The 15,188-nt window shown below is 50.6% G+C and overlaps 1 protein-coding gene across 1 annotated transcript in view; it reads left to right on the forward strand.

Moving 5' to 3' along the window:
• The window catches only part of SHANK3 (SH3 and multiple ankyrin repeat domains 3), a 385,179-nt gene that overhangs the window by 309,316 nt on the left and 60,675 nt on the right, over positions 1-15,188 (forward strand). The window contains exon 19 of the mRNA XM_040544765.1: positions 3,014-3,138. Coding sequence (XP_040400699.1) covers positions 3,014-3,138 — 125 coding nt within the window. The remainder of the gene's footprint in view (positions 1-3,013; positions 3,139-15,188) is intronic.

Raw genomic sequence — 15,188 nt, forward strand, 5'->3', positions numbered from 1 at the left:
AGACTCACATACGAGGCCCCAAAATTGCTTGCCTGGCCAGGGGCTGGGGAGCATGTCTCTATTTTGAATTCCTTGGCTCTGCTTATGTTTGAGTCAGCTGCTTCATGTTCGAGCAGCTGCGGATGTGTCCTCGCCATTCCGTTTGTCACTGCCAGCTCTTGCGTCTCTCCTGCATGTGTGAGAATTGCATCGTTTGTGGAGAGCCATGGTGTCAGCCATCGGCCAAGCTCTGAGAGTCCCTTGTGCAGCTCTCGGTGCTGGCTTGCAAGCCCCTCCACATGCTTCTGTGTTAACAACCTCATCCTTGAGACAACATGAAGTACAACAGGACTCCCTGTGCACCTCAGTCATGACCGCTAGACTTAAACTTACTGCTTGTATAGAGCACTGGACTGAGACAGTCTGCATCAACGCCATCAGTGCCAGAAGCTGTGCATCAGGCTTTTATTCTGACCCTGTGCAAGTTGCAGTGCCATACTGTCCGCCAGCCATTGGTCACTAGCCAAAATGTAGATGTTTCAGGCACTAATTAATATCTTTTAGTGCATGACATAGGCTGCATCATTAGAAAAAACAACGGCTTGTTAACCCTATGTCCTCCTGGTGGTTTAAGTATGTTCAAGAGCTACTCAACAGAATGAGTGCTGTGCTGCTGTTATAGGAGAGGACTTCTGCTGTACAACGTGCTGTCTGTTACTCTACAACTGGCCTTGAGCAAAGCTGCTGTTGCAGGTGGGAAGGAATAATGAAACCTACTCATTGACCCTCCGGTGTGTCTCTTTTTTGAGGAGAGTGCAGATTGGTCAGAGCATGCCTAGGTTTTTCATTCATGTCTTACTCCCAATGTGTCGGTGATTATATTTCTGCGTGACAGGTGACCTTGAACATCGCCTCCTATTTGTGCAGACAGGGAAAGCAGGTTCATTGACATACGGGGTTTCAGGATTGCAACCCCCCACAATGTTGCTGAGCACTCCTCTATGTGGTAGCCCACCTTGAGCTTTACATTTGAGGCTGTAACTGGATGAGAACAGCTCCAAGATTAATGCAGTACAATTCACCGAAGCACAATCCCCATGCTAGTCCTGGGACTAGCACTAAGTGGAGGTAGGACTGGGCATGATCCTCCCTAGAAGGCTGTGCAGATGTGTGCTATAGTGCTGAGAAGAAGCGCTTTTCTCTGAAAGGTTACTTCTGCCTTTTTCTTCTCTGAGGAACCTGCTATTAGGAAAGCCTGTCTGTCTGGTAACACATGAAAGCCAGTAATGAGATGGCATGCCATGAGAAAAGGCTCATTAGAAAGGTCTCAGCAGGTCGAGAGAGGTGATTGTCCCCCTCTATTCTGCCCTTCTGAGGCCCCACTTGGAGTCCTGCATCCAGGTCTGGGGCCCCCAGCACAAGAAGGATGTGGGGCTGTTAGAGCAGGTCCAGAGGAGGCCACGAGGGTGCTCAGAGGGCTGGAGCACCTCTCCTGTGAAGAAAGGCTGAGAGAGCTGGGGATGTTCAGCCTGGAGAAAAGAAGGCTCTGTGGAGACCTCATTGTGGCCTTTCAATACTTACAGGGGGCTTATAGAAAAGATGGAGAGTGACTTTTTACATGAGCAGATTGTGACAGGACAAGGGGGAACGGTTTTAAACTGAAAGAGGGGAGATTTAAATTAGAGGTTAGGGAGAAATTCTTCACTCAGAGAGCAGTGAGGCACAGGCTGCCCAGAGAAGCTGTGGATGCCCCATCCCTGGAGGTGTTCAAGGCCAGGCTGGACGGGGCTTTGGGCAGCCTGGTCTAATGGAAGGTGTCCCTGCCCGTGGCAGGGGGTTGGAACTAGGTGGACTTTAAGGTCTCTTCCAACCCAAGCCATTCTGTGATTCTCCGGGGTCCCCTTCAGGTGTTTCTAGTCACCTAAGGCCTAGTGAAGCAGACCTCACTGACTTAATGCTGTGGTCCTGTGTCGTACCACACAAATTCCCTCTGCACAAAAACAGGTACATAGTCAAGCAAGTCTCTTCACAATACATGAAGGGGAAAATAAATTCTTGGAGAGTCATGACTGGTCCCTGAAACAGCCACATCTGACAGACTGTGTCAAGGACAGCAACCCCTCTGGTGCCACTTCTAGGTTCAGAGACTGCCCAGTTGCCCAAAGTGTAGCTGTGGCCTTTTTGCTTCATTTCTTTCATGGATCTGGTGTCTCTGAAAGCCTGCAACAGTCTCATGATAAACAGACAATGTAAGCTTTTTCCTTTCTCCCGTCACACAAGGTAGCATGCATCACACCTGCTGCTGTAAGGTGGACAAACCCTTCATTCCGGGCGGGCAGTGATGCAGGATGGGCTGAGGCTGGGTAATACAAGTGCACTGCCTGGGTCTACCCGAGAAAGTCCCTTCCCCAGACGAGTGTCCCTACTAGGGGCAGGAGCAGGTTTTCCTACCAGGAATGCAATTCAACCTGAGTGGTTAAGAGTGGGGTTCATCTGACGAATGCGGGTGTGCATCAGCAGGCGGCCCGCTGCTGCTGAGCATCTCGACTCCTGTAGGTCCCGTACTGTGAGGGGCTCCGCTCTAGGGCTGGCGTCTTCAGTGACACAGGTGGTTGGCACAGTTTTTTCTCTGCTGACTATGAGGGAGTCCTAGAGCTTCTAACTCAGACATAAACATGTCTTCTGTAGCTACGAGTCACAAGGAGCGAGTTCCACTCCTCATGGCACTGCTTGTAGATGTTGTTCGCATTTTGTGTGTGGTAGTGGGAGATGTATGAGGACCTTGTGGGAACATACACAACTCCGGGAGTTGCACATTTCTGGGAGGCTCTGGGGCTATCTCAGGATTCAATCCAATGAACACTGCAGCCATGTAGCTTTAGCTCTGGTTCCTGCACTAAAGTCAAGCTAAGTCTTGCATGAGTGTTCTTTCTAAACCAACGTATGGAGATTTTCTTAGGCTCCTGGACACTGTCCACCATCTTCTGCCTGCTTTTAGCCACACTGCTTCAATCTCTCTCTCTGTCTTTTGTAGCTGAAACCCCAATTGAGGAGTTCACCCCAACCCCAGCCTTCCCAGCGCTCCAGTACCTGGAATCAGTGGATGTGGAAGGCGTTGCTTGGAGAGCAGGGCTTCGCACAGGAGACTTTCTGATTGAGGTGAGCCCGGACGCGGCAGGGAGAGTGACTGATGGCAGCCAGCAATATCTTCGTCTGCAGCACAAGGGCCAACATCGTGCACAAAATTATTTTCCTTTGTAAGGTGTTTTGAGAGCTGGGTAATAATTGTTATTGAAATGTCTGCTGCCTAGATGTCTTGATGAAAAAATGTTCTTCGGTACAATAATTCAAGCAGATACATGCTCTCTGTGCTAGAAAACGAGCTGACAGGTTCCCTTCTGCTAACTAAAATTATGGGGAAAATGGAAGTCAGAGAAAAGACTCATTAGATGTCCTCTCTGGAGGCCTGCCAGGATTCTTTTGTACTGATATTTATTACAGTTTTGCCCAATGTGGTACAAGTATTGGGGTCTACAGAGAAGAATTAGATTTAGCAAATACGTAATGCTCTGCTCTTGTATATCTCCCACTTCACACTTTTTCTTTCTTGAGAAAGTCCTGCTGGAGTCTGTGTCCTGCCTCCACTCTGCTCTAGGGTCACAGCAGACTGGATTTTCTTGGTCATGTTTAAAACAAAAAAGAAGCAAGGATTAGAGTCATTGGCAATTTCACATTTAAAAACTGGCCAATGGGTTCAGCAGCAAGTTACAGAGAGGGGGAATACAGTGTGGTGCATGCAGAGAGGTAGATACAGACACATGAAGAAGACGGAGCCAGGCTCTTTCCAGTGGTGCCCAGGGCAGGAGCGGAGGCCCCGGGCGCAGCCTGCAGCCAGGAGGCTCCCCCTAGCCCCCAGCAGCACTTCTGGGCCAGGCGGGGGCCGGAGCCCTGGCACCGGGACCAGAGGCTGGAGGGTCTCCTCCTGGGGGGTCTCCAAACCCACCTGGGTGTGGGGCTGGGCACCGGCTGGGGGGGGCCTGCTGGGGATGGGGTGTGCTGGGAGGATGCCAGGTGCCTCCTGGCAGGTTCTTTGGAGTATGGCATGCAGTCTGCCTGAGGCGTGGGTGGGAGATTTGGGAGAAAACCATGGTAGGGCTCTGAAGGTGGCTCACAGGTCTCCAGCAGTGGCAGCGCTCGCTTGATCCCCAGCTTGGCTGCATTGATATTTTGTTCCTGTTTGTATTAGCATATGCCCAGACAGCAGGGACAGGTCAGGAGAACACTGCTAGGTGCTGTACAGAGCACACATATGCGCAGGACCGGTGGTGACGGCTGTGTTGCACCCATGGGACTACGTGAGTGCTCCAGTGCTGATGCTCACTGTCCCTAGGTAGGGAGATAACACTGCAAGGACTGGTTCTTGCGTATCAGCTGCTTCATCTCTTAGTGAACACAGCAGAGGATAGTTTTAAGGAGTGATTTGAAAGAGAGTGATAACATTAATTTGTTAATGTGTACGGGGATTTTCATCACTATAGGAGAGAAGTGTAGGAGAAATTACTATGGTACTTGAAAATGAAAATTATGTTCAGAATCCATGCCAAATGGATATAGTATGAATAGGCCAAGTCTGCATTTCTTGGAGCCAGAGAAAAGGCTGTTGCGATAAGGTGGTTAAGAAAATATTTAAATGTTTGTGAATCACTCAGTCAAGATGTCTGCTACTGTGCCGTCACTGTAAAGGGTTCCCAGAGAGTCTGCTCCAAATGGAGATGTGTATGGTGTCAGTAGTGTGAGGTGAATCCTGCCTCTACCAAGGGAGCAACATTAGCAGAAGAGGTGGGGTGATGCTGAATTGACACTGAGTCTGTGAAACAGCCGTGTGTGTTAGGTGGGGCTGGGAAAGGGAACATCATGGGGAAAGCAGAGGTGAATTGTGTGGTCAGGATTCTTGCAGCGAGTATGCGATAGTGCACACTGAACAGATTGTGTGCAGTCAGGGAAAGGACAGGCATGCCATGGGATTTTCTTTCTTATGTTTTCCCATGCAAAAATCATAAGGCTTTAAACCCAGTAATGCAGTATATTACAACCACATTGGTTCAATGTGAAGATAAAAGTTGTGGTTGTGTGTGGTGTAGGTGAGTAAATGTGTGAATTTGTACCAGTTGCAGAAGTGTTCCTGGGACTGGAGAAGGCGGCAGCGAGGCTTTGCTCAGCCCAGCTGCTGCAACTCATCCCACAGTCTGAAGCTTATAGTGAAAAATACTCTTCGATGGGTGGTCATCCCCACTGTAACAAGCAGCTAGCTGCCCAGCACACCAGGATCCCCCTTCTCTGTGGAATCTTTCTACTCTGTGGGCTCTTTCTAGGAATACTTCCTCCAGACCGTGTGCCTCAGGCTCTGTTGTGAGACTTGAAGCTGAATGAGTGGTTGATGGAAAGCCTGCATTAAGAGCAGGGGACCAGTCGTGACGTGCTGTGGCGAGGCGCTGAGTGTGCTGCAGCCTTCGTGCAAAGCGGAAACGCCTGCAGGCAACACCGTGCCCACATGCGCCGTGTTGCTGCCAGCAGGCAGGAGGACGTGGAAATGTGTGCTGCTGTGAATCCCTCAGCTGGTGACCAGACCAAGAAGCGGAGAAGGGGGCCGTGTGCTGTGAGGGCACGGTCTTACAGCACGAACATCACCCCAAAGCTGTGAGCTGGGGGGTGCTGGCAGAGACTGCTCGACCCAAATAGCCTTTGCCAGCAATGTCTGCGTTCTTAGTGTGTCTTCTGTAGCCTCTAAAGAGACACAGAGAAACACAAATCGGCATAAACCTGACAAAATCATTATAGAGCTGTTCCTTTTTCTGATACCTAGTATTATAAACAGTATAAAGCAAGGAGGAATTTCAGATGTGTATAAAGCCTCTTGGGGTGGAATGAGCAGGTGAGTACTGCAGCACAGTATCCTCATCATGGCTGAGATTCACAGTCCTTCTCCTCTCCCTCCCAATTTGGATGTTCAGCTGCAGAACAAGTGTATTTAGCTGGTAACCTGCCCTCAGCAGCTTACTGTTTCCTTCCATCAGCTAGAGAGCTGACTTCCCCTGTGGCTGCAGGATCATTAAATCTTTTGCAAGAGGAGCAGTGAGCATGTGTGTTGTCGCTGGGAAGAGAAGCTGGAAATGGGTTCAGACTGAGCACATCAACTTTGCTGCAACGTAAAGCTACATCCTGAGAGCAATATTCAGAAAGAGAGATCCTGTGATGTGGCTTGGAGCCTCATACAGGTCTCCAACACACATCTTCATCAACCTGTCCAAGTGTATGTATTAGAGATGTGTTAAATTCAGATCAAAATTGCACGGGCATTTTAGTGTTGGTGTCCTCACCCGATACTTTCTTCAGTGAGTCTGGTCTCTGTTCATACTGGAAAACTTCTGCCTAATTGTGTGAAGGTGGAAAATTTCATCAGACACCTCCAGGAAGAATAGACAAAGATAATCTTGAAGCAGGAAAGCGCCAACTCCCTGGTAACTGTCGGGAGTTTTAAGTCACGCAGGAAATTAAGTTCACCCGAGGGTACTGAGAGAACTGGCGGAGGAGCTGGCCAAGCCGCTTTCCATCATTTATCGGCAGTCCTGGCTATCAGGGGAGGTCCCAGTCGACTATCGGCTAGCAAACATGATGCCCATCTACAAGAAGGGCCGGGGGGTAGACCCGGGGAACCTGGAAGCCTGTTAGCTTGACCTCAGTGCCAGGGAAGCTCATGGAGCAGATTATCTTGAGTGTCATCACACGGCACTTACAGGGCAACCAGGCGATCAGGCCCAGTCAGCATGGGTTTATGAAAGGCAGGTCCTGCTTGACGAACCTGATCTCCTTCTATGACAACGTGACACGCTTAGTGGATGAGGGAAAGGCTGTGGATGTGGCCTACCTTGATTTCAGTAAGGCTTTTGACACCGTTTCCCACAACATTCTCCTCAAGAAACTGGCTGCTCATGGCTTGGACTGGCGTACGCTTCGTTGGGTTAAAAACTGGCTGGATGGCCGGGCCCAAAGAGTTGTGGTGAATGGAGTCAAATCCAGTTGGAGGCCGGCCACTAGTGGCGTCCCCCAGGGCTCAGTACTGGGGCCAGTCCTCTTTAATATCTTTATCGATGATCTGGATGAGGGGATGGAGTGCACCCTCAGTAAGTTTGCAGACGACACCAAATTAGGTGCGTGTGTCGATCTGCTCGAGGGTAGGAAGGCTCTGCAGGAGGATCTGGATAGGCTGGACCGATGGGCTGAGGCCAACTGTATGAAGTTCAACAAGGCCAAGTGCCGGGTCCTGCACCTGGGGCACAACAACCCCAAGCAGAGCTACAGGCTGGGAGATGAGTGGTTGGAAAGCTGCCTGGTAGAGAAGGACCTGGGAATATTGGTTGACAGTTGGCTGAATATGAGCCAGCAGTGTGCTCAGGTGGCCAAGAAGGCCAACAGCATCCTGGCTTGTATAAGAAGCAGTGTGGCCAGCAGGTCTAGGGAAGTGATTGTCCCCCTGTACTCGGCTCTGTTGAGGCCGCACCTCGAGTGCTGTGTTCAGTTTTGGGCCCCTCGCTACAAGAAGGACATGGGGGTGCTTGAGAAAGTCCAGAGAAGGGCAGTGAAGCTGGTGAGGGGTCTGGAGAACAAGTCTTAGCAGGAGCGGCTGAGGGAGCTGGGATTGTTTAGCCTGGAGAAGAGGAGGCTCAGGGGCGACCTTATCGCTCTCTATAGGTACATTAAAGGAGGCTGTAGAGAGGTGAGGGTTGGTCTACTCTCCCACATGCCTGGTGACAGGACGAGGGGGAATGGGCTAAAGTTGCGCCAGGGGAGGTTTAGGTTGGATATTAGGAAAAACTTCTTTACCGAAAGGGTTGTTGGGCATTGGAATGGGCTGCCCAGGGAAGTGGTTGAGTCCCCATCCCTGGAGGTCTTTAAAAGACATTTAAATGTTGAGCTTAGTGATACGGTTTAGTGAAGGACTTGTTAGTGTTAGGTCAGAGGTTGGACTCGGTGATCTTGGAGGTCTCTTCCAACCTAGACGATTCTGTGATTCTGTGAAATGCAAGGCTGCTGCAGCTCCAGGTTCCCAGGTTCAGTCAGCAGCAAGGTTTAGCATGTGTTCCCAGCGGGGACACATACAGATGTACCATATATCCATATGCACACAGCCTGCCACACAGATGAGAAAATGCACGGCATGCTGCAGGCACAATCAGACAGGTGGCCTGACCATGTCCTCCCCACTGACTTATCAGAACGAAAGCCTGTCAACAGAGACTATATACATATATGCACAGAGACAATATGGATTGCTGGTTACTGGCACCTGAGTATGTGAACCCTTGAGACCCACTCCAGTTGCTGGTGCTCGGATCTCCTGATGCACTGGATCTGCCAGAAGCTGGCCTCAGACACTTGGTCATTCTGACCACTGACCTCTTTACCCTCGGCTGGCTTCTTCCACATCTTCTGCCTTTATTCTCCTGTGCTTGTTCTCACCTGATTCACCATCATCCCCCCTTCTCCAGCTTCTAGTCTTTTCACTGATCTCAGTAGGTCTTGCACAATCCCTGAATGCTCCTGCTGGAAGCCCGTAACGTGTCCTGTGCCCCTCAGTAAAGCCCCTTGGTCTGCAGGGTGGCCTGGAGAGAGCCTCCCATCAACTCACCTGGTGGGTGTTGGACCTGGGCTGGGGCCGAGGCTCCTCCTGTGGTAGCCCTGGAAGCAGCTGAGGCAGGGTGCTCCATTAGCACTGGCCAGGTTCCTGCACCTGCCATTGTTCTCTGCTCCTTTATGGTTATGGTGATTAGCCTTTAATCACATAATCTAATAGTAACAACCCGTCATCGTGTCTGCAGGCATTACGTATTCATGTGTTCTGCCTGCTCTCCCTTTGCCACTGGGGTTCATCTCCTGCTGATCCCATTTTTAACAGAGCCCTGGCTGGGCTGGGCTGGGCTGCCTCATGCATCTTTGCCTCTGAGCCTCTTCTGTCTCTGCACTGTGGCAGAGGAAGCAGGAGCTGTGGAGAGAAGTAACCTCAGTCCTGCAATGCCATCTGTCAACAGAAATTCAAGTATTAGAAGTGTGTTTAAAATTTCGCTGAGGCCCTTACAGCAACCAAGTCCCTAACCTTCCAAGAAGCATTTGCAACTCTTAAATACCATAATAGACTGGAATATCTGGCCATTCCTCTCATTCCACAGAGAGATACCATCTCGTTTTTTCTTTTTTTTTTTTTTTCCCTAGGCTTCTGGGCTTTTTGCTTCTTCTCTTTTCCTTTGTCATTCCTCAAGTCCTCTCTCTCTGGAAACCTAAGCCTTCTCATCGTACTGGACTGAACATGTTCATTTTTTAAATCCCAGCGAACCATATGCATCTGTAACAAGTGTTAGACCTTCTGCTTTTGTATGTTGACTCAGCCCTCGTTTGCTGCTGCGTATTTTGGGTGGGAATCAGATCGCGCTTTTATTATTCCTAAGATTTTACCCGCTGTCTAGATTGTAAGCATGTAGGGAGACTGTAAGATGTCTGGCACCTGATTGTGAGAGGGGTGGCGGGCATCTGACACGTTGAGGAGAATAAAGACAACAGGACAGGTGGAATGCACAGATCATTTTGCATATCACACAAGCAGAACAGAGAGGTGCAAGAAGTGCTGCTTTCATGTTCATTATGAGCCTGGACAGAGCATTTCTGCTTATCTGCTGTCCTTCAGGCTGGCTGAACTCAGAACGTTGGCATCCCCTCTGTTCTGGGTTGCTTTTTTCAGTCTTGCAATCCTTCAGCATATTTTCATGAGCTGCTACTCACTCTAGGATGTATTTTTTCATTCACTTCATAACCCCCTTTTCCATCCTTGGTCCTGCCACGGTGTGGTGGTTTTACTCAGCTGGGCAGCTGAACTCCACCACAACCACTCTCTTACTCCCCCTCCTCAAAGAAAAAGGGGAACAAAATAAGATGGAAAGGGCTCAAGGGTTGAGATAAGGACAGGGAGATCGCTCAACAATCATCGTGACAGGCAAAACAGACTCAGAGTAGGGCGATTGATGTAATTTATTGCCTACCACTAGCAGACTAGAACAGTGAAAAACTAAAAGCAAACTAAAAACACCTGCCCCACTACATCCACCCTCTTCTATGTCCCCCCCAAGCAGCACAGGGTAATGGGGGAATGGGGGCTGAGGTCAGTCCTTGATGCTTCGTCTCCACCACTCCTTCGGTCCCTCTCTGCCCCTGCTCCATGTGGGGTCCCTCCCACGGGATGCCGTCCTTCCTGAACTGAGCCTGCGGGGGCTGCCCACAGGCAGCAGCTCTTCAAGAACTGCTCCCACACGGCTCCGTACCGCAGGGTCCATCCCCCAGGAGCAAACTGCTCCAGCACGGGTCCCCCACGGGTGGGCAGCAGCTCCCCCCAGACCCCCTGCTCCTGCGTGGGCTCCTCTCCACGGGCTGCAGCTCCGGCCAGGGGCCTGCTCCTGCGGGGGCTCTCCATGGGCCGCAGCCTCCTCCAGGCCACATCCACCTGCTCCACCGGGGGCTCCTCCACGGGCTGCAGCGTGGAGATCTGCTCCGTGTGGGACCCATGGGCTGCAGGGGGACAGCCTGCTCCACCAGGGGCCTCTCCACAGGCCGCAGGGAGGGGAACTGCTGCTGCATGCCTGGAGCACCTCCTGCCCTCCTGCTGCACTGACCTTGGGAACTGCAGGGCTGGGTCTCACTCCTCACTCTCCCAGCTGCTGTAGCACAGCAGTTTTTTTCCCCTTTCTTAAATCTGCTCTCACAGAGGCACAACCATCATCGTTCATTGGCTCAGCTCTGGCCAGTGGTGGGTCCCTTTTGGAGCCAGATGGAGCTGACCCTTGTCTAACACGGGTCAGCTTCTGGACTCTTCTCACAGAAGCCATCCTTGCACCCCCCCATCTAGCAAACCTTTGCCACATAGACCCGATACACATGGCCACTCTGTCTGGCTTCAACCTGCATGGCTGGTTGTGCTTTCAGATGGGCATGCTCCCTGCTTTGTTCATTTACCTAGCAAAAGCCCTGAGACCTCCAAAAAGTGCATCTACCTAAATTTCCAGAAAAACAGTCCAGGTGAAATTTCAGCAGTACCTGCTCAGCATCTTTGTAATCTGCTGATCCAAGAACAAAAAGATCCTATTTTCAGATTCTTAACGCTAAAACAAAAACATGAACTGAGTTAAGTGACTGTATATCCTCAGGTCAAAGGAAGAGCATCGGTTCGTCACCAGTGAAAAGGCCACGCTATCTTCTTAGTGACTAACCTTCCCTGTCTGTGATGCGTGTGGTTCAGATCAGCCATGGGCAAGCCTGCCTGTCGTGTTGGTTGGTATGGGCTGTTCAGGGATGTGAAGGGACAGAAAGTTCCAGGGCTTCTGCTTGCTTAGGGCAGACAGATCACAGGCATTGAGCTCTGCCCTTGATCTTCCAGCACTGAGATCACCACCTCCCACGGTATTTCTATGTATAGAAATAACTAGATAAGTAACCTCAGTGTTTACTCAGCATCTCTTTAACTGTACTTCCATCACATGTGCTCCAAGTAGAGTGGTTGGAAGCCAACTCTCACATGAAGCTGTGTGGCTGATTTTCTCTGGTTAGCTTGGCTAACACTGGCTTGTCAATGTTCTTGTTCACATTTCCAGGTGCCAGCATTCCCTGGGGCACTCTAATTTCCTAAATACAGCTGCGGTCCTATAACCCACAGGGCTGCTGTGACAACAGAGTTGCAGGTGATCTCAATACCCTGCCTTTGGTAGAGATCTGTGGTGGGATTCATCTCACCTCACTTCAGGCTGCACGTATCTGGGTGCCTACGCCTGGGAGCCTTGTCTAAGCTGCCAGATCTGTCTGCAGAATCCAAATAAATGTGATGGTGGAATTCAGAGAGTAATTAATTCATCTAACCTAACCTGAGGTCTGCCTTAGGATGTGACATATTGTACTCAAGGTCTGCTGGGTTCACTGACCAGCTCTTCCCTGTCTGGACAGGGATTGCAGGGCAAATTTTTTGGGGTAGGTGCCCATTTTATAGACAGCACATTCTGTCAAGTGAATCCCAGCACTGCAGACTCCTGGCAATAAGCACATTTTCTGTAGCACTGCAGGTGAGAAATGCCAAACATGAAGCCGCTCCTTGGAGCATTCAGTATTTGTTCTCTGTGCTGTCGGGGGGTTCTCTCAGAGGAACTGCTGACCTCAGAGTGTTACTGACACTGTGAATACAGCTGGATGTAGAATCACCACTGGTACTTCTTGGGATTATGGCTGGCAAAGCCCTGACAAGAAACCTGCAATGCGTCCCCAGTGTGAATTCAGAGACTTCTGTGGTGTCCGTATGCTTGAGGTGCTGACCTGTCTGGAGACTCAGAAGTGATCCTGAGGTACCTGTGAGTTGGTGCCATTTGCAGTCTTCCAGCAGCACACATGGAGGAAAGAAACCCTTCCTGACACAACGCTTTCCTTTGGAGGTTCAGCCTTTGGACATGTTTCTGAGCATGATCTTCCCGTTGCCTCAGGAAGAGATCTGGTTCATTCCTCCCATCTCATTCTCTCAGTGCAGTCAGTGTGGCTCACAGAAGTCATCTCCAGCTCATGGTGGGCCGAGAATTTCAGTAGCACAAGGTTTCATCACAGTGCTAAGACTTGCCTCAAGGTCATCACTGCAGAGGCCATCGTATCTTGGTGTGTTAATCTATATTGCAGTAGCAAGGCTGTTGTGCCATACACCAGACCCTGTGCTACCCATCTAGGCCTGACTTTATCTTGTGTATATTCTGGAAAGCCACACTGTCACTGTGTTGCTAGAGATGACTTCATCAACTGTACTTACATGGTAGTATAACTTGACCGGTCTCTGCAAGGAACATGCATTTTATTTTACTTCCCGTCACGCAGAATTGTCTTGCTGCAGACTTTCTGGTGACTTGTTGTGGGGCTGCACCACCCTGCTCGGAATTTTTTTCCTAAGGTCCAAGCCCAGCCTGGATGCCCCAAGGCAGTTTGTGGCTGCTGGCTGTGCTCGTTTCATCATCTGCTACTTCCTGAAGAGTTCGGCTCACTGATCTCCAGGTGCCTTGCAAGCAGTTGTAGGCTGCTTTTTTTTAGTTTATTTGTCATGTGAACTGGGTCCAGACCCTTCTTCCCTTCTGGTCTGAACCACCTTCCCTTTGTGGCTGCCTTCCAGGAATTACTTCCCAGCAATTCCCTAAGTAAGCCGCTGTCAGTCCTGGACCTCAGGATCCTAATTCTGCTACTCACCTTTCAAGCGTTCCTCCAGATCCTGAACACAGCCCTCTGGCAGTTGCTGCAGCCCCAGCTGCCCTGTGTTCACATTCACCACCAGTTTTCCCCTGTTTGTGGGCAGCAAGTCAAGCAGGGGGTCAGCTCTGACAACCCCCTCCAGTGTTCATGTTAGGAGATTGTCACCAGTGGTCTGGGACCCTTCTGGATTCCAGTGATTCATTGTCTTCCCAGAAGATGTCCGGGTAGTCAGAATCCTGGAGAGGATGAGGGCTTGCGAGACTTCCCTAGCTGGTTATGGGCAGCCTCAGCCACCACCTCCTCTCGGGTATCTGTAACAGACCCAGCGTCCCTCCCCTTCCCTGTCTGGATCCAGAGGCTCTCAGAAGGCACCGCTGTGCCTTCTCACTGCAGCTCAGTGCGGTCAGGAGCTCCATCACATGGGGACACCTCCCTGTCCTTCCTGAACAGCCTGCAGGCAGCTGTGGCCACCTCCTGATGAATGTGGGCTGCCCTCAGTGACTCTCAGTGAGTCTAACCATTTCTGCGACCATTTCTAACCAGCCCTGCGACCACACCAGGACATGTAGTTCTTTCTGCTTGTTGTCCATCCTCTGGGAACCTGAATGAACCTGGCCTCTGAATGCTTGGTCCTCTGGGCAAGAATATGAATGTCCCCTGTGGACCTTTTCCTCCATACCTGTCTAATCTGTAGGCTCAGGTCCCCGTTCCCTGATGAACCTAGTTTAAAATCCTTCTCTCCACGTCAGCAAGTGTGCTCACAAAGGTGTTCGTCCCTTTCGTGGTTACACTGAGTCTTTCTCTTCCCGGTAGTCCTCCATCATCCTTAAGATGGTGCCTGGAGGCACCAGGATCAAGGAAGCTGAATTGTAGCTGGCAGCATCAGCTGCACAACCAGACATTGGTCTGGTGGATGTGTGCACTCCTCAGCAGGTCTTCCTTTCAACCAGAAGAGTTTTTGCAAACAGACTCAGTTGACAACACAACTGGAACATGCTCTTGCTGTGTTTCCACCACCCTTGACCCCAAAGCCCTGTAGTCCCATTTGAGCTGGTCCAGGTTTTTCCTGGGTGTATCACCAGCAAGCCTTCCCTGTGACAGTAACGTTGGCTAGGGTAATGAGCAAGGTCATAAATAAGATTCCCATCTTTTTCCAGGACAGGGTCACTCAGCAGAACTGAACACTGTCTCTTTCCTTTCCTGAGCTTTGTCTTTCCAAGTCAGAGCTCTCTCCATTTTTAAATACTCTCCATTTGACAGAAGCATCGAGGAAGATGCCCTCATCTCCTGTAGTTTGCAGCAGAGGTATCTGAGAAGGGAGGCTCTGAGTGCAAAGACTGTCTTACTGAGAGCAGCACAGTGGAAGACTGTGTGCGGTAGCTGGGGTGGAACGGCCAGCAGCTCTCCAGGGCTTTCAGTAGGGCTCGTGTCCTCCAGGTTGTCTTTGAGAGGCATCTCCATTCTGAAGGGCGTCGTGTACTAACATCATTGACAGTGCTGCAGCCTGCAGGTGAGACACAGGGTTGGGGAGAGCAGTGCTGTAGTCTCCCTGGCTGGGAACTCAGTCTCCTGTTGCAGCTTCTTCACTTGGTGATGCTGCATGGCAGACCCATGGACGAAGGATGCACGTAAGTAGGAGAACTGAAGGAGAAGGGAAGGTTACCTGATCAGGACTGCATTTTCCTAGGAATATGGTATCCAGTGCACATCTTCTAGGCCCTTTCACTTGGAACTGTAAGGTTTGGCAGAAGTATAGGAGTGGGGTGGGCTCTTCCCTATCATGCTACATTCAGACAGCCTGGGTCAGCAAATCCTACAGATACTGCTAAGGCAAAAAGTGTCTGTGCTTGAGCGTTTGGATGTGCATACATCAGAGTTTGAAGTGCTTGTGGACAATGCTC

This window comes from Cygnus olor, chromosome 1, assembly GCF_009769625.2.
Source record: "Cygnus olor isolate bCygOlo1 chromosome 1, bCygOlo1.pri.v2, whole genome shotgun sequence".
Lineage (NCBI taxonomy): Eukaryota > Metazoa > Chordata > Aves > Anseriformes > Anatidae > Cygnus > Cygnus olor.